Consider the following 19,794-nt stretch of genomic DNA (forward strand, 5'->3'; position numbering starts at 1 on the left):
TGTTAAAGTTTATTGTTGTTATTTTAAAATGAATTGAAAAATATTTGAAAGATTATCAGTTTTAGTTTTAATATGGCAAATATTAATACAGGCCACATAATCAAACACTCTTTGGGGTCGTCAGTATTTTTAAAGCATGTAACAGGATCTTGTGATCAAAACGTTTGAGAATTGCTGCCTTAAAGCATCATACCATCTTCTAAAGCCTCCCTCTCATTCTTCATCATGGCATGGAAGGGAAGCTTGGTCCTTGAGGGCCAGGACAATAGAGAACAAGCACTGCTATGCCCTACACTATACTGAAAAGTGTTTAGCATGAACCCTCTTAACCAGAGGAATAGTCTGGCTACTGTTGGGACCAACTTGTCTGGTAACAGTAACTCTTAGATCATCTCCTCAGTAATAAACGGCTTGTGACCTGCTTTAGGGCAAAAAACACCTACAGGAATGTAATTGTGTGTCCTTGTTTCACTGAAATATAAAGCTCCTGATAAGCAACTACAAAATGAAATGAAGTACTGAGGGGATACAGTGGCTTCTTGGGAATTCCGACCGATGTTTACCTGACTGAGTTTGCCGGTTTGTTTCAAGGGACCAGGGGAAGAAGACCCAAACACACCATCCGATTTAGACATACCTTTAAAACAAAGAGTATTTGATGATTCTACTTTAAATAAAAAGCAGTGTCTCTGTGTTAAAAATTGTACATAAAATTTTCTGTCAAAGCAAAATTATCTTTTTCCTTGGGTACATAAGTGATATTTGTAAAGAGAATATAATTTTTTGAAAAGCTAATTAATTACTTTAAAATCAAAACATTTTATTGATGCATTTTTTGTTACTTCATCACATTAGCTTCTGAATAAATCTTTTCTCCTCCTTCACTCAGTAAGCCCATACATGATAACAAAGACTTAAAAGAGAAAAAAATAAGTGGGTCAGCAAAACCAATTACCAGCCAACCATATCTACCACTATATGCAATATTGCCCATAATCCCTCACTTCTGCAAGGAAGAAAGGGAGGTGTGTTTTTCAACTCTTCTCTGACTTGATCATTATAATTAGTTTTTAGTTTTGTTATTTGTTTGATTTAAAACTAATTTTTAATGGATCCCCATGGAATTCTAATGACTCTCCCATTCTTCAACCCCCCCCCCCACTGCTTAAGTGGCAATTTAGTATTAGAGATGATTAACTGGCTTAATTTAAAATTAAGCAATTCATATGGACTATGTATGTTTTCCACTAGCTTTCATTAAACAAATCAGAAGACCTCTATAACACTGGATAGAGGATTTATGAAAAAACATGCAGAATAAGACTATGCTGAAAGGTTGTGTTCTGAACTGGTGTAGGTAGTATGTACAACAATAAGATAAGAAGCTTGTTTCTGAAAATGAATAGTCTAATCACAGCTTCTACATAGTTTGCATGCTCTTAGCCAATAATAAGGATAGGAAAGACGACAGTAGAAAAGCATCAAATGGATGAAAGATATTCTTTTCCACTTCTAATGTAGTTAAAATAGGAACATGTATTGAAATTGATTATTTCCACCTATACCTGGTTCCAAGAAAATTCAGTAAGTAAAATTGTTAACATACTGTACCAATGAGGTGAGCATTTATTTCTTTTGTATAACATAAAGTACCAGACTTTGGAATGTTTCCCAACTGTGCATTCTACTGATGTATTCTTTATTATTTTAAAAAGACTGTTTAAAATGTATATTACCATTATAAAAGCTGTTTGTCCTAAAAGTTTTTATAATTACTAAACAAACCCCCCCAAAAAAACCCCCACCCCTCTCTCCTCTTCTGTCTCTTAAATCTTTAATCTTCTTCCTTATTTACTGGCTCCTTTCCTGTTGCCTACAAACATGCTCTAGGCTCCATTATTACTTAAAATGAAATAAAAAATAAAAACAAAAAAACCCTCCTACTCTTTACTTGACTCTAATACCCCCTTTCTTAAGCTATTTTCCCATAGTTCTCCTCTCTTTGACAGCCAAATTCCTAATAAAAGTTGTACATCCTAGTTCCCTCTTCTTTTCTCACTCATTTAATATGTAATATCACTCATTTTAATAATGTAATATGATAACTCTATAATATTATTTCCAAACTCATCATTGGCCATAATTTACTTATTTGGCCTAATGGCTCAAGTTAAAGCAAATACCTGAGTTTGAGAATTTCTAGAAAATTTATATTCAGGACAATGATATAATCATGAGCTTTACTACTATGATGTGATGCAGCAAGCAGGCAAAGCATATAAACAAAAAAGAGGTTTGTACTCTCCTGCAGGAAATTTACCCAGCCTGAGGGTGAGGGACACATGCGAGGGGGAAGGAATACACACCCAAAGTTGGGGTTCAGTGGCAAGTTTATATACTCTAAGTAAGAATGGGCTTCGTAGAGGACATGTGATTGGTGCCAAATGTAGAAGGGTGCATTCTTAATTAGACTGAAGTGTGGTAGAAAAGTTCTTGGGAGTTCTTTATCGATATCAGACTTAGCTTAGGGAGGGGGAGGTGATGGAGGGAGAAAATTCAGAACTCAACATTTAAAAAAAAATGAATGTCAAAATTTGTCTTTACATATAACGGGAAAAAATTAATTCTATTAAGAAAATTTTTAAAAATCAGGCTTAGGTGAAGCACCGGTAAAACTGGGAGTTTCTTAACTATGTGGGGCAGCAGAAGGAGAATGACACAAGGCCCCTGCAGCAGGTCAAGAGTACACCCAATCAAAAAGCTGCAAGCCTTACCCGACTGACACAGAATTAACAATGGAAAAATACTGACATTGGTTTTGTCCAAATACTTCTATGGGCATTATGATCACTTAGCATAAGTTACTTCATACTGGGAGTCCTATTTTCATTAATTATAACATCAAACTTTAACTGTAACATCTAACAATAACATCAAATGACATAATGTTTACAATTATCACAGTATGATAATTTTTTTTCAAAACATTTTACACTATATTTCCCTTCTTACATATAAAATTAGAGAGAAGCAGGATATTGGAAAAAAAAATTTTTGGCAACTGAGTCAAATTTGTGAGAATAAAAACCATTTCTCAGTTGATAAATGATCAAATGAATGGGCAGTTTGCAGAGCAAGAAATCCAAGCTATCAATGGCCGTATGTAAAAATGCTCTATATAATTAGAGAAATGCAAATTAAAACAACTCTGGGGTCCATAGCTGTTTTGTTACATCTAAAAGGAGGACAATGGTGATTAGTTTTACTTCATATTAATGTGGCTCATGTAGCCTGTAAGTACAGGAGCACTTATTAAGTATCTACTATATGTCAGGCACTGTGCTAAATGCCTACAGAAAATTTAAGTCAAAATTTTCACATGAGTAAAATCACTTATTTTCATTTGTAGGAAAATCACATTAAGAAATAGGATACTTGTGTATATGTGTATACCCACCCTCCCTTATTTCTTCTTGGGCTGTTCCACAAAGGTCATTTTTCTAATGGCTCTAAGAAGTGTACAGAAAGGTGCAATGGAGAAAAAGGAAAGAAATACTGCATTATTTTTCTTTCCCTAGCATCCACTTTGATTGTGATTCTTTTCTTACTGGTCTTACAAAACAGACTAGAATTTGTCCCTTGAACAAGATGGTCATGATAGAGCTATGGATATCATAGTTACTTTTATTTTTATTTAGTAGTTACTTAAGTATTTTTTTATTTATTTTATAGTGGTTATTTTTATAATAATTGCTTTTATGTTAATGCTTAGGAAAATTCTCATTACCAACAATTTTTTCTGTAGTCCCTAAAAAAGTAGAATTATGACAGCAAGAAAGTGCCTTCTACTTCAGTCCAGAATCTTTATTCAGAAATAAAAAAGAATACTTTCAAGAGAGATGGCTTAGTTTCCTCCTTCTAAGTTTACCAAATGCCTTGGCATTTTTGGTAAAACTGAAAAGAACGATATTAAATACAGAAACTTGAGCCTCTAATGGAAATGATCAACCCACTTCAAATATGTCAGGTGGGAATAATTTGGGCTACTTAATTATCACCAACAACAGCTGTTGCCTGCCTCTCCTCCCCTTCCCCGCTGCATGCCCCCCTCCTTGACCTCCCCATCCCCAAGTAGATTCCAGGCAGCTATTTAAACTGCTGAGGATGTGTTCTAAGCAAGCCAGGTAAGGCCCCTCTAATACCAACGCTGGTCAACAAAACTACATTTCTAGGCATGACAGAATGACTGGGCAACTTGTTACACATGGCATCAAACTGATCTTCATAACACTTCTCCTCCAAAAAACTAAGAGAGATCCAATAGTCATAATAAGAGAAGATTAACTTGACTTTTTAAACCATGATGATTCTACTTTCTTCACTCAATCAACAAATATTCATTGCCTACTATATACCTTGTGCTGGCACGGAAAGACAAAAAACAAAAGACCTCACATACAAAGTGGCATGACAGCTGAGTTCGGAAGGAAACTAAGGCCTTTACAAGGTAGAGAAGAGGAAGGAGTGCATCCCGGGCATGGATGACAGTCTGTGCTAGGCAGCGGAGCAGGGAGTCCAGTTTGGTTAGATCACAGAATGCATGAAGGGGTATAATGAACAGTGAGTCTGAAAAGGTAGGCTGGGGCCAAGTTAGAAAACATTTTAAATGCCAAACAGAGAAATTTGTATTTTGTGTTAGAACTACTAGGCAACCACTGGAGGAGCCAGCTGGTCAGATCCATGCTTTAGGAATGTTACTTTGGCAGTTGTGTGGTAGAACTGGAGAGGAAAAGAGACTTGAGCAAAGCAGATAAAAGAAGCTGCCATAGTCAAAGTGGCGGTCATGAGAGTGGAGAGAATGGCATATGATTAATTATAAAGGGTGAAAAAGGATGAGGAGTTAAGGATGACTCCAAGGTTACAACCTGGGTGACTGAAAAAATAGTGGTGGTGCCCTCAACAGAAAAGATAATGAGCTTTGTTTTAGACATGTGGAGTTTGAGATGTTTCTAGGACATCCAGTTCAAATTAGCCAATAGGCAACTAGAGATGCAAGATTAGATCTCAAGAGACAGGTAGGAGAACCAAGAAAGCACAGTCATAAAACCCAGAGGACACAGTATCCAGGAAGAGAGGGTGGTTAATAGGAGAAACTCCTAACCTTTCTGCTGATATTCCTGTTTCAAGTCTCTCCCCAGTAAAGTCAATCCTCTGCTCAGCTGTCACTTTTAGGAAGTGATTTTTCTAAAGCACAAGTTTGTCTATATTATGTCTCTAGTCAATAAATTTCAGTAGCTCCCTATTACCTCCAGGATCAAACAGAAAATTCTTTATCTTTGGATCCTTACTAAGTCTCCAGTCTTCTTACACTTTACTCCCTTCATGTATTTACTGATTTACTGACACTGGCCCCCTTGCTGTTCCTTCCACAAGATATTTAATCTCTTTGACTCTGCTGTTTCTACTGGCTGTCCCTCATGTCTACAACTATCTTCTTCCTTATCTCCTTTTGGCTTCCTTGAAGTCTCAGCTAAAATTCCACCTTCTGTAAGAAGCCTTTCCCATTCCTTTTTTTTTTTTTGTTCAGTTGTCTGAATGATGTCTCCCCCATGAGAATGTGAACTCATTAAGGGCAGAGGTTTTTGGTTTTTATTGTATTTTAGCATGTACATGGTGCCTGACACTTAATAAATGCTTACTGAAGGATGAGAACTGAGAAAAAGCTTTAGACTTGGCAATTAAGAAGTCATTGAAGAGGATGGTTTTAGCTGGGAGGGATCAGAAGCCATACTGGACTGAAAAATAAGTAAAGAGAGGAGGAGAAGATAGCTCGGTCTAGAGGTTTAGCTTTGAATGAGAGAGCTATAGTTGCTTCAGGACCTGTAAGGATCAACTGAGAGTTTTTTTAAAGATGGCACGGGCATGTTTGTAGATAACAAAGAATAAAAGAATGAAAGAGATATGTGATGATTGTGGAGGCCTTCCACTAGAGGAGATTGGATGGGATAAGGGGTTAGCCTTGATAAGGAGAAGGATCAATTCTTATTTCTGGAACAAACATGTTTGTCCAACTAAGCAAATAAATAAAAATACTGAAGAATTCTTAAAATGGACATTTCCAAAATGTATCCTACAAATATTAAGTTGTTGTTATTACCATACCTGTAGCTCCTTTATACTGTGGGCAATCTTTTTTAATATGTCCTTCTCTTCCACAAATAAAACAACGTTTTTCTCTTAAGTCTTTGTCATCTTGTCGCTTCCATTTTTCTAAAGATTGCCTAGAAATTTTGTCTCTTCCCATTTCCAGTACTACCCCTCTTGCTTGTTTGATTTTCTGAGGTGTACACTGTAACTTTCCCTCTTTTACCAACATCTCTCTTTCTGTGTTCTTATTTTGAATTTCTTTGTCTTCTTTGTTTCTTTTTTCGTTGTTTTCAGGGTATCTTTGGTTTTTAATATCTTCATGATCGTGCCGGCGCCTCACTCTGTATAAAAGTATTACAACAGTATAAATTGTAGTTTGAAAAATCCTGGCATTAATCTAAAAAATACACAAGCTCTTTAGAGAAATAATGGACTTAGAGAAGACAGGGAAGATTAACATGAATGAGGTGGTGTGAACAGAACTAGGAGAACATCTTTATACATAACAATTTATATAATAACTACAACACTGAAAAGAACAGCAACCTTGAAAGACTTTAAGAACCCTGATCAATGTAATGACCAACCATAATTCCAGAGAACTAATGAGGAAGCCTGCTACTTACAAACAGTTTATGTGAATTACCAAAGCTGATATATGCCAGACACTGTTAAGCACTTTACAAATATTATCTTATTTAGGGGCAGCTAGATTGCGCAGCGGATAGAGCTCTGGCCTTGGAGTCAGGAGGACCTAAGTTCAAATTCTGTTTCAGACACAAAACACTTATAAGCTGTGTGACCTTGGGCAAGTCACTTAACCCCAACTGCCTCACCAAAAAGCAAAAAAACCCCCCAAGACCCCAACAAATATCTTATTTAATCTTAATTCTGTGAGGTAGATGTTAGTCCTATCCTCATTTTACCGCTGCGGAAACTGAGGCAGCCAGAGATTAAATGACTTGCTCAGGGTCACACAGTTAATGTCTAAGGCTGGTTTTGAACTCAGGATGTCCTGACTCCAGGTCCATTGCTCTACCTAACCATATCACCTAGCTGCCCACATATAACATATAAAAAAGTACAGGACCAATGGTCTTTCCAATAAGTCATTTCTTACTAGTATTTATATAGAAAACACACAATCACATTGGGCTCACAAATGATCAGCTACTGGGGGGCATTCTGCTGTGTTTCAGGGGAGAAAGACAGATTTCTTCAGTCTGCTCATCTGTCATTGGCCTCAACATCTCTGTATTTTGGTTAGCCAGAAGAAATAGGGTAAAGAAAGGCAAAATTTATGTCAAAAAGGGGAAAATACAGTTTTCAATCCAAATGGGATGACCAGTAATTAACAAATTCTTCTATTTAGTACCTAACAGGCAAGAATCAACCTAATCAAAATTTAATCAGACACTACTTTTCTCTATCCTTATATAATCTAGAAATTTAGCATAAGTGTGGTCAAACAGCACTTAATTTGTTCTTTAGGGAACTAAGAGGTACTATAGTCAGGGAATTAACTTAGCTAACATGAACTTACATTCCAGTTATTTGAAGCCTTTTATGGGCCAGATTACTTTTTAAAACCATTTTTAGGGAAGTTTTTTGAAAACACAATACACAATTTCCTGCCTTTTTAAATAGAGTTGGGGGAGGGGGGAAAAGGAGTTAGAACCCATAATTTGATCAGGGTAGGTTACTACTGGTGAGGGAAACCCATCTACTAATGCAACTGTCCTGTAATTTACAGTCTAAAAAAGAAATGCTTGGGACACATCAACAATGTCAGTATGTATGAGAATGAACACTTAAACCCAAGTCAGATTACGAGTCTGGTATTCAATCCGCTATACCTTTATATATGTAGATAATTTTCTCTTGATATCTCAGGAATGACTCCTGATTTACAGCAATTGACAGACAGGTATATATTCTATTTAGGTATGTCGAGTTCTTCACCCTTACACCAAAAAACCTTTCTAGCTTCTGAATTTGTATGCCTGACTTTTGTTTTCTTATAATCTTTTATAGGAAGACATTAACACTTCTTTTAACTTGCTTACTTGTATCTATTGCAGTCCGAGAAACCAGCTAACTATGATTTTTATGACTATACTACAAGATGTGATGAGAACTCTTTAGGTAAAATATATGAGCCTTACTTAATGCATATACTTTGTGACATCTCTTTTGGCTGCTCTTAAGGGTTTTTCTCCCCACTTGTTTTCTGGATCTTGGTTATATTAGCTATTATGGTTTACAAAGTGCTACTAACATCATTTGGGCTATGCAATGATTAGAAAACGCAAAGAATAAGCTATTTTCCTTGGTTTGAACACAGAAATAGAGGTTGCCAATTATATAGTGCTGTAAACTAATATATGCCAAAATCTTCCACTTAACTTTGAGGCCACCGTGTTACCTGGGTTCAATGTGGCTCAGAAACCAAAGAATCACTATCTGAAGCTGGAAGGAAGTGATCTAATCTAACCTCCTCACTTTAAAGATGAGGAAACTGAGGCTTATGGAAGATAAGGGACTTTAGGAAGCATCCGAGCTGAACCTTGGGGCTCTGGCTCCAGAGGCATTCAGTGCTTTTTCCATTGTACAATAGCAGCCAGTACAGTCAATTTTACATATAAGTCGAGGCAACTGGAAACCAAATAACAAAGCATTTAACTGAAAACACAAGCCGATGGCCTCTTCTGGTATCCTTGCTACTAGGGCAAACTCTTCATCCCCCTTAAAATATAAAGAGTTTTTAAAAAAGCACGGAGTAAATTTACACAGAAAAAGCTGCCTGCAAAACTACAACTTAACACAAATACAACTTAACTGTTCCTGAAAGAAAACTTCCTGTCTCTTATGGCTCAAAGTTACCTCAAACAGTCAGAAAGATCAGTTCTGTGTCTGGCTGCAAATACCCCTGATTTACTAAACCCAAGGTGGTGCCACTGGAATTCAAAACTCATAGAACCCACTGACACTGTGTAAGGAACCTCTTCTTCGTGGGACACCCTTTCTTAAATCACTGACATTCTTTGCCAGACCTGAACAATCTGAATTGTAAAGTACCTTTAGCCACAGATGGGAAGAGGCTATTATGTTAGCAGAAAATCAAAATTATTCTTTGCCCTATGTAATCAGTTAGAACTATTTGAGTCAAGGTTGAATAAATAAACTATCTGTCTTAGAACAGAACACTATGAATTCCAGGTGCTTGTTCCAAATATGTTGACCGGAAATGCAGAGTTTGCATGAAGCAAAAAACTTTGGCTTTAGTTAATATAAAAAATATGAATTATTTAACTTTTGATAATCCAGGTGAACAATGGAAAAGCTTTGGTTCATTTTAGCACAGATAACTAACCAAATGAGCTAAAATAAGGTCCATGAAAACCTGTTTTCTTAATAATACTAAGACATTATTTATACCCACACAAACTACTTCTTGTGGTCCTCAATAATTTTTAAGACTGTAAAACGTCCTGAGACCAAAAAATTTGAGAATTGCAAATATATTTAACCTTTAAAATGGATATTCCTATAAATGATCAAATAATTCCACACCCCCTGTGTAATAGGGTATGACTAAGGCAGCAAGGCTTCTTGGAAAAAGCTCTGTACTTAGGAGTGAGGAGACACGAGTTCAAATCCCACATTCACATTTACTAGTTGGTGACCATGGATAAGTTACTGAACCACCTTTACTCTGTTTCCTCTGCTGCAAAACTGAAACAAGAACACTGGCAATAGTTACTTCATACTGTTAGAACAGGATTAAAAAGGAGGATGTACTTAAAAAGCTTTTTTTGCAAATCTTAAAGTTCTAAATAAATGTCAGTTATTATTAAATATATACCTTGCATATTATAAATAAGAAACATACAAAACAAACTCTTACTCTTCCTATATAAAGAATGTGACATAATAGAAAAAGTGAATACAAGTTAAGTAATGAAGATCTGAATAGGGGTAAATTTGAGTTCTTTTTTTTTTTTCTTCTTCTTTTCTATCTCCCGATAATACTTAATAGAACTATGACTTACAATGGGGAAAGCTTCAGGCAAGGGGGTAAAAATAGGTGGCCTGGACTTTTTTCACCTGAATAATGAGAAATGACTGAATATTTTCAAGGAGTTATAATTTATCTGTTTTAACTAAGAATATAACTTTTAAGTATATCTTACTTTTTCCTAAATGTTAACATAATTTATACAACTAGGGCTTTTTCTAGTTCTCTTTTTTTTTTGGGGGGGAAATACTTATCAAAATATATTTTTTTCAATTAATAAGTATTTATTTCCACCCTCTCTCCCCTCATCTCTACACCTTGTAAAAATATGAATAATCAAAACAAATTCCTACACTGGCCATTTCTAAAAATATATTCCTCTTTTTATATCTTGTTGGAGTTCCTAAGTTTTTCAAGATTGTTTTTCTTTACAATATTGTACTTTACTGTATAAATTGTTCTTCTGGTTTTGCTTATTTCATTCTGTATCAGTTCACAGAAGACTTTCCAGGTTTATCTGAAATTATCCCTTTAACAATTTCTTACAGGGAAATAGTATTCTATTATATGCATATACCACCATTTGTTCACCCATACTCTAACTGATGGGCATCTTCACAGTTTATAGTTCTTTGCTGCTTCAAAAAGCATGTGTATGTACACACATACATATGTACACACGTGTGTATGCATACATATATATCACTACAAAAAGAACTTTTATGTATACACGTATATATACTCACATGTACATATTAATACTAAGACATGCAAAGTTTTGTTCTCATGGACCTTTTTAACTAATTTGGTCAATTATCTGTGCTAATGTGTGTGTGTAAGTTCTTTTTGTTGTGGCTAGCTATATATGTGTATCTATATTTGGACACATGGGTCCTTTTCATCTTTCTTTGATTTCTTTGTAGTATAGACCTAGTAACGTTATCACTGGGTCAAAGGGTATGAACAGTTTAATGACTTTTTGGGAATGGTTCCGTATGGAACTGCTGTGGCTCAATTCACAGCACTGCACACCAATAATGCATTAATATGCCCATTTCCCAGAAGCCCCTCTAACAACTGTCATTTTACCTTTTCTGGTCATCTTCACTAATCTGATAAGTGGAAGGTGGAACCCTGGAATTGTCTCAATTTGCATTTCTTTAATTATTAGTGACTTGTAGCATTTTTTCATGTGGCTATTGATGGGAAGCTAGGTGGTACAGTGGACAGGTCGCTGAGCCTGGAGTGAGGAAGACCTGAGTTCAAATCTAGCCTTAGACACTTACTCGCTGTGTGACCTTGAGCAAGTCACTTAACTGTGTTTACCTCAGTTTCCTCATCTATAAAATGCGCTAGAGAAGGAAATGACAAACCACTCCAGTGCCTTTGCCAAGAAAACCTCAAATGGAGTCATGAAGAGTTGGAAATGACTGAACAATAACAACTGATGGCCTGAATTTCTCATCTTGGGCATCTTAAGCTCATTTTTATAAAACCGAATAAAAGGAAAACAAAATACAAATAACAAAACCCCTCTTTTTAAAGTAATAACTTACTTTCTCCGCATGGGACAGTCTTTCATAAAGTGTCCAATTTTACCACAAATTCTGCAACATCTGTCATTTGGTGCCAATTCTCCTTCTGTTAATACTTCTGGATCAAAAAAATATTCCTAGAAGAATACAACTTAGTGAGATTCTGAATTAGGATCAATTTGGAAACTCAGGGGTCTTGCGTATTAGTCAGCAGCATTAATTTCTATTTTCAGTAGCAATAAGCATTCATTAAATACCTACTTTGTTGTAGGTACTATGCTAAGCACTAGGGATGAAAATACAAAGAAAACAATCTTAACTCTCAATGACCTTATAGTATATTGAGGAAGACACATGCATATGAATGTGATAAATATAAAGAGAACAAATACAAGTAAATATTAAGTATTTAAATATAAGATAGTTTGGGGTGGGGAGGAGATGAAGGGAATAAGCATTTATATAGCACCTACTATGTGCCAGGCATTGTGTGAATTTCTTTACAGATATATCATCTCATTTGATCCTTACAATAACCCTGAGAGGATGTGCTGTTATTCCCATTTTATAGTTGAGGGAACTGAGGCAAACAAAGAAGTGACTTGTCTGGAGTCACGTACCTATATACACATACACATACATACATAAAAATACTAAGACATTATGAAAAGTTTTGTTCTCATGGACCTCTTTAGCTAATTTGGTCAATTATCTGTGCTGTGTGTGTGTGTGTGTGTGTGTGTGTCTGTCTGTCTGTCTGGATTTGAAATGATTATCTACTAAAAGAAACCCCAGAAAAGTCCCAGGAACATCAAAGTCAAAATCCAGAGCTTCTATGTCAAAGAAAAATATTGCAAACATCTAAAAAATAGTAAGTGGTATGGGACAGATTCATGGTTCCATGTATAATTCTCTCTTTCTGTTCACACTGTATTTGGAGATGCAGAGTTAAGATCATAATAAAAAATAAAACAAATTTTTTAAGAATGCATAAGGAGAACATTTTTATTTCCTTTAACCACAAAGGTTATTATTTAGTAGAATTTAACATTAATGCATAGCACCCTTCTAAAGGGCACAGTTCTAAATCTCAAATAGCTGGTGAAAGACTAACAGATCATTTGCTTTGAATGAGTGACATTGCAACAATCATAATAGCGTTAAGAGGCTTAATTCTATCATAACTATGTGGGAAATGAAACTTTACTGGTCTATCCCCGTGCCTAAATAAACCTCTCCTCATCTTCCGGCATCATTTCCCCCATCACTACATGTAAAAAACCTGACATATTGGATCTGGCTAAGCTGAATATGAAAGGAAGAGCTGGAGGTATAGCATTGTGCCCAATCACCAATCTGGAAAAGGCGATACACGGTTAATGACCAACAGACTCAGATGCTGGTGACCATTTATTCACACCCTAAAATTTTGACTCCTGAGAACAAGCAATAATTACAGTTCACCCTCCCATTAATCATAAACAAATGGTACAAAAATAAAATTTCTCTGGGAATAAATTACTACTCTGAGCCTTAACTTGAATATAAAAATTAGATTTTCAGAGTATTCAACTATTATAATCAACACGAATTTAAAGAATATGCTTTTCAGAAACTTCTATTAATAGTTATTGACATTATTTCCAAAACTGATACTTACCATTTTTGAAGGATATTCTTTAGGGAATCCTTTTACTGGGATACCAAACACTCTTCTACCATTGATAAAAGCCTTCATTATAAAATTTGTCACTAAGAAGATGGAATAAGAAAAAAAGGTTAGACATATTAAAAGAAGAACAGAATTTAATACATTTCCAAACAAAATAACTTACTTTTTCTTGATAATCCAGCACCAAGATTATGATTCAAATCAAAGGGATCTAAGTGAAGAAAATTTTAAAAGGGACATATTGTAAAGATTAAGACTTTTACTTTATTAAAAAAAAATCTGTTTTCATTATCAGAGTTTATAATCTAAAAGAAAAAAACAGCTAAACAAATACAGAGAAGGGAAAAGAAGCAGTAGATGAAATATATCTACTCAATTCACAAGAAAACCATTAAGTATTTCCCTCCCTCTTCCTCATTTCATTTGCTACTTATAGTTAGAGAATATGCATAGGATCAATTTGCTTTCACCTTAATAACAAATAAAAGTATTCTCCCTCAGAAAAAAACCTCTCCTATAAAAATGTGTCTCTGCTATACAAATGATTTTAGTTTTGAAGTTCCTATTTTCCATATCAGATCTGTTATCAGAAGATTGAGAGAAATGAGAACTCAAATCTATTGTTCTATGTTATGAAAAACTAGAACATTATTAAAAATATTTATAACCTTTGTGGGCTAAATTCTACATTAAAATTTAACAGAACTGGGGGCTATTGTTATTTTAATTTTGGTACTAATTTTGAGAATACTGTACTATATTATATTAAAGAGAATCAATGATGGAAGGATGTTGTAAAAAACATGTGGGTCATGTGTCATCAATTCTTTTACTTTTTTCTTAAGCATGCTATATCAAACAAATCAAGGTTTCTGAGCAGAAAAATCTGTTCACATTACAAAATCCATGAAAAAAATTACATGTTACAAAATCCATGAACTATACATAAATTTGGGATTGAAGAACTCTCTTATAAATTCTATTTATTCTAATTTTAGACAAAATACTACCAAACTTTTTAAATTAACCTTTGTTTGATGATTCATGGTTATTAATATAAATGTCAATTATTATCAAAATTGGTAAATGAATAATATCCTCAATGTTTTATTTTTAGCATGTCAATTATATCCCTTAAAGATTTGTTTTTAATTTCACAAAAACCTGTTAGCTATCTGCTCTAAGAAATGGTCACTCATTTTAGTAAAAACAGGAAGCAACATACATTTTCCTGTTCCTTTCTGTTGCTAGTATAAAACCAACATATTAGATAATGTTGCTTAATGTTACAGATTCCAACTATGATCATGCCCTGGTTGTCTCAGCACCCTGCATTGTAAAATCAGTCACTATTACTGTTTATACTTCATGTTTAGAGGAATAAACAGCTTTACAATACAGCCTTAAGCCTTATACATAACATATCAACAATAAAACTGAGGTACTCAAAATAAGTCCTAACATAAAAACGTTGAAAGTGAAAAAACATATAGCACCAAGCCCTCTTGCTGTCTGATAACCTGTATTACCTATTACGCACATTACAGAAGAAGACTCTGGCAATCTGGCTAAAGTTCTTGTCAAACAAAAATGGTTTTTAATGCATCTAACTTTATAATTCAGGTCATTCTCTTGCATTTTTCTACATGTTCCCCATCTTTCCTCACATCTTTGCCTAGTAAAACTTGTACAGATCATTACTGTACACTTAAATGAGTTAAGAGTTGTAACATATAAAGCTAAGGACTTAAATGTTCCATTTTAAACAATGTTTGCTACTGACCCATTTCCATAGAATTAATGGAATGTTAGAAAAGGAACAGGCCTTAAAGAGAATCTAATCCAATTCTTAAAATTTTAGAAATGTGATACCAGACACAGGATAACAATGAACCTCTAAATTCTCTAAGTTTAAGGTATGCCATTTTTGAAAGCGAATTTGACACATGCAGCCCTTAAGCTTTCACCAAATATATATGAAAATAGATACTTATTTAGGTAAAATGTGTTAACAATCATCATTAAACCGATTTTTAACAATAATGTCCATAACATAATTTGTATTCTACATGTAGTATTCTGCAGTCAATTCTACACAGAGTTTTGATGTGTACCTTCAATAACAATGTATTTTGAGGTCCACTGCTTCTTGAAAGTTGTAAGCAGACTTTTTCTCCTGATACAAATAACATGTTCTTTAAAATCAAATTCTTCTGTATAGAATCGAAGAAGTCCCAACCATAGCTCCCCAACAGACTCTGTATTTTTTCCATGTTCTGGCCAAAAGGCTGGCTAGAAGTCACCAAGAGAAATATGTCATGTTCTTTCAAGGCATTAAAAACAAATAACTCATAACTTTATTCATATCTACTTAGTCCAAATCAGAAGACTGAATGGCTTTTCTTACATAATTTAATTAAAGCTTTTCTTTCATGTTTTAGAAGATAGTCTTCAATAATTTATTAATTTTTATACTATCCCTTTGAGGTATTAAAGAAAAATCCTCACTTTTAAAGACTATATCCCAGAACACACAGCTTACCAGTGAAAGAACCAGAAATACATTTCAAGAAATTTCATTTTTAGTCTATAAAATAGATCTCTGTGCTTCAAAGTAGGTCTCCTTAAACTCTGGTAAAAAATTATGAGACAACATGTTCATCGAATCTTCAGTCCATACAGAATGGCTTGGCTATAAATAGTTAGTATTAAAACAACTCTCTCTCTCTCTCTCATCTATCTTTAGTGTTCACTGAACCAGAATGAAAGAATTTTTTTTCCATTCCAACTTAAACAATACATTCTGGTAACTTTTAATTGTACGGTTAAGCTATGCTACCCAGTTTTAGATCATTTACCGAAATGATTAATTCATATTTTAAAATATTTACATTGATTTTATTATACTTGCAAATACAAGAAAAAGAATTACCCTGAAAATACCTACCAATTCACTTATTCGATCAAAAAAATAAGTGTTCCAACCATCGACAATTATTTCAGGTCTTTTCTCCTCTTCGTATATCTAAAATTGATTTTGGAAATATTCATTCAATTCAAACATTTATTAAGTACCTAAGGCATAATGCTAGGAGTTTGTAATCTAGGGAAGGGGAGACTATCACATGCACATAAATATAATACAAATTAAAGTATGATATATTCATAGGAGAAGCAAAATGGAGTATCATGAAAGATTAGAAGAACGTGAAATTGCTTTTGGTTAGGGGTAGGGAGAGGGAGATGTATGGTTAGGGAAGGTTCTATGGAGGAGATGCAGCCTGAACTGGGCCTTAAGGGAAGGGGGAAGGAGGGGGGGGGGAGAGAGAGAGAGAGAGAGAGAGAGAGAGAGAGAGAGAGAGAGAGAACGTTTGTGTGTGTTCACTACCAGCATGAAGGAACAGCACACACAAGTACAGTAACAGAGGAGGAGAGATGTAATCACAGAATAGCTAGTACTCCAATGAGGACATAAGAATGTGTGGAAGGGTTCTCAGAAAGGATCCCTCTACCGTCCCATATTACAGAGGGGGGAAGTAAAGCACAGAAGTCAGTAACCACCGAGCACTTTGAGGTTTTCACAGTACCAGGCATGTATGATCTCATTTGACTCTCACAACTATCATGAGAGGGTGGCACTATCATCCTTATTCTGCAGAGTAGGAAACTAAGATTCACAGAATTTCAGTGACTTGCTTATGGTCATGTATCTGCTAAGAGCATGAGGCAGGATTTGAACCTAGGTTTCTCCTGACTCTAATCCATGGCTTTCCACTACTTTCCCAATGGCAGAATGAAGGCAGATTATGGAAGGCTTGATATCCTTTATCTTTTATGCAACGGGGAGGCCCTGAAAATCTTGAACAAGGGGAAGAGACAGCATTAGATATGTACATTTAGAAGATGACTTGGGCAGTGGTGTTAAGGACAGATTACTGTTGTTTGTCCTTCGCTCTCAAAGAGGAAAAACCTCAATGAATTAAGTTCAAAATTTGAACAACGTCTTTCAGGAAAATTATATTAAAAGGCTAACTGAAGAACCATGGAATTTAAGAGTAAAAAGGGGATGCTGTGATTATACTGTTCATCAGTCCTTCCTTCCCCTACCTCTTGAAGAACAGGAATAATTGGTGGATTCCTTTGTTGTAGGAAGTAGAGCACCATAAGAGTATATGCATATGATGACAAGCTTCCTCTTGATGCATCGCCAATATCACACATCTACAGGGAATGGAAGAAGGAAAAATGGAATCAACAGCCTTTTTTTTTTTAAAAATTGAATTGACATGTATTTTTTCTGCATGAGAAGCCTGAGTATGATAGCTTTTATTTGGGGAACAAAATGAAAATAATATATCATTCCCAAAGCACTAGAATATAGAAAAGTTGGACAAAAACACATCTAATACAAAAACATATATTTAAATCATATGAAAATTCTAAAAAATCATAGTAGTTTGGATAGATGATAGACTTTAGATATCTTACTTCTGCACAGCAATTTACAGTTTACAAAATATTTTCACATATAGTATTATCTCATGTGAGTTTTGCAAAGCTATATGAGGTAAAAGGAGGTAAGCAGAGCATTATATTACCTTTATTTTACAAATGAGGGAATAGGCAAGTGATTTGCCCAAGGTTTTATAGCTAGCAAGTAAGTACTCAAGACCAGGTGATCTTAATCTAGTTCGGTTTTTCCCATGCAACCACCCTATAATAAGTTGTAGCTATTTAAAGGAAGGAGATAACACTGGTTCTAGCTTCTACTAAAATTTTTAAACAATTTATAGTGGTCACAGAAGTCATTTGAAAGAATAAGACAATTTTATTTCCTAATAATTCATAATGGACATTCTTTTATATTACTCACCTTTGTAAATACCTTCATAGTATAGCACAAATATTTCACTCTGAGATCAATGGTGGAATAAGCAGCTAAAAGCCTGGTATTATGAAGGGCCTGTTAAAAAGATCAGAAATTACACTGTAGGGCAATCATACATTTGAAGAAAAAGAGCTTCCAATATAGGAGGCAATGATCAATGAAATTTCATTTTAGAATTAAAACTTGTTCAATATACAAGATGAAATGTAAAAGAAAAATGGTCAAGAATTAGGGAAATGCCATAGTATATAGGCCTTAAAAGAGTGATGACTCTTTTATAACAGTTTGTTAATTTATTTTTATTTTAAACATATAATCTAAGATATGGGATGGCAGAATCAAAACACTTTTCCATTTAAACAGCAGAAATGCTTCAAGAAATGGCAATATTTAAATTAATGCTAATATGAACAACAACAAATTCTAAACGCCTGGGGAAATGAATTCTTGCTTCTCTACAAACTAAGGAAAATATTTGGAGAGAATCTTACCAATGTGTTATACAAACTGATATCCACTTCCAGACCACTTCTCACATGGAAGAACTTGACAATTGGTACTTTTGCTGTAGTAATGGGCAAGACATTTCTGAGCCCTAGGATGGAAAATTTAATTTAACACTATCATTTAATATGTTATCATTTAACATAATTTAATATAATAGCAACATTATTTGAACAGCCCACAGATAGAAATTCATCTTAATAAATTAGTATTGTTCTGCAATTAAACTTGACCCCATCCTATATCATTTCATTTACCTTGGTTAAACACAGAAAATGTGGAGCACAATAATTAGGAAAAGTCTTTTGTGTTTATTTTTGTTTATTTCCCCAATACAAAATTTTCTATCATATCAGACAAGTCTATTTTAAACACAGATTTAAGTTTTATTTGCTTATAAAAAAAGGATTAAAGACAGGAAAGAAAAGAAAAAGAAAGCCATTTGAAAACAAACGCAACTAATTATTTGGTGATACCTGGTTTCCCCCACCTAGAAAAGCAAACACAATGGATAAAGCAATTTCCCTGTTTGGGAACATTCATCTGTCTTTGAAGAATGTCAATGAAAATGCCAAATGTGATAATCTGTGGGCAAATTAGGGAACTGATTGAGAGCACCAATTCAATTCACTTGCTCCCACACTTTCCCCTTTCTCTTCTAGTATGTTTAATCCTTTCATTCCACTGACTCCATTTCCTTTTTAAATTTTCTGCCTTTAAATATACACAATTCTCCCCTATTTTGCTGAAAAAACAAACAAACAAACAAACAAACAAACAAACAAACAAAACCCTCCTCTTTGATCCTACTGCCCCTTCTGGCTATTAAAAGATTCTATTTTTTTACCTTCCTTTTATTGCCAAACTTCATGGAGTGGTCTGCGCTAACACCCTCCATTTCTTGACTCTTCTTCCTTAATTTTTCTACTATTTGGCCATCCCTGCCACTTTATAGAATTAACTCTCACAAGTTATTAATGACCTCTATAAGTGTTTTGCTTTTTCTCTGTCCTCACTATTTGTGACCAAA

At 34.6% G+C, this 19,794-nt stretch overlaps 1 protein-coding gene across 1 annotated transcript in view; it reads right to left on the reverse strand.

The window, feature by feature from the left end:
- The window catches only part of TUT7 (terminal uridylyl transferase 7), an 84,746-nt gene that overhangs the window by 13,749 nt on the left and 51,203 nt on the right, over positions 1–19,794 (reverse strand). Inside the window, 10 exon segments of the mRNA XM_078153000.1 lie at positions 564–637; positions 6,163–6,488; positions 11,722–11,837; positions 13,361–13,452; positions 13,536–13,583; positions 15,487–15,664; positions 16,320–16,397; positions 17,480–17,593; positions 18,246–18,335; positions 18,752–18,855. Of these exon segments, the coding sequence (XP_078009126.1) occupies positions 564–637; positions 6,163–6,488; positions 11,722–11,837; positions 13,361–13,452; positions 13,536–13,583; positions 15,487–15,664; positions 16,320–16,397; positions 17,480–17,593; positions 18,246–18,335; positions 18,752–18,855 (1,220 nt within the window).

This window comes from Phascolarctos cinereus, unplaced genomic scaffold (genome assembly GCF_003287225.1).
Source record: "Phascolarctos cinereus isolate Bilbo 61053 unplaced genomic scaffold, phaCin_HiC Scaffold_4;HRSCAF=312, whole genome shotgun sequence".
Lineage (NCBI taxonomy): Eukaryota > Metazoa > Chordata > Mammalia > Diprotodontia > Phascolarctidae > Phascolarctos > Phascolarctos cinereus.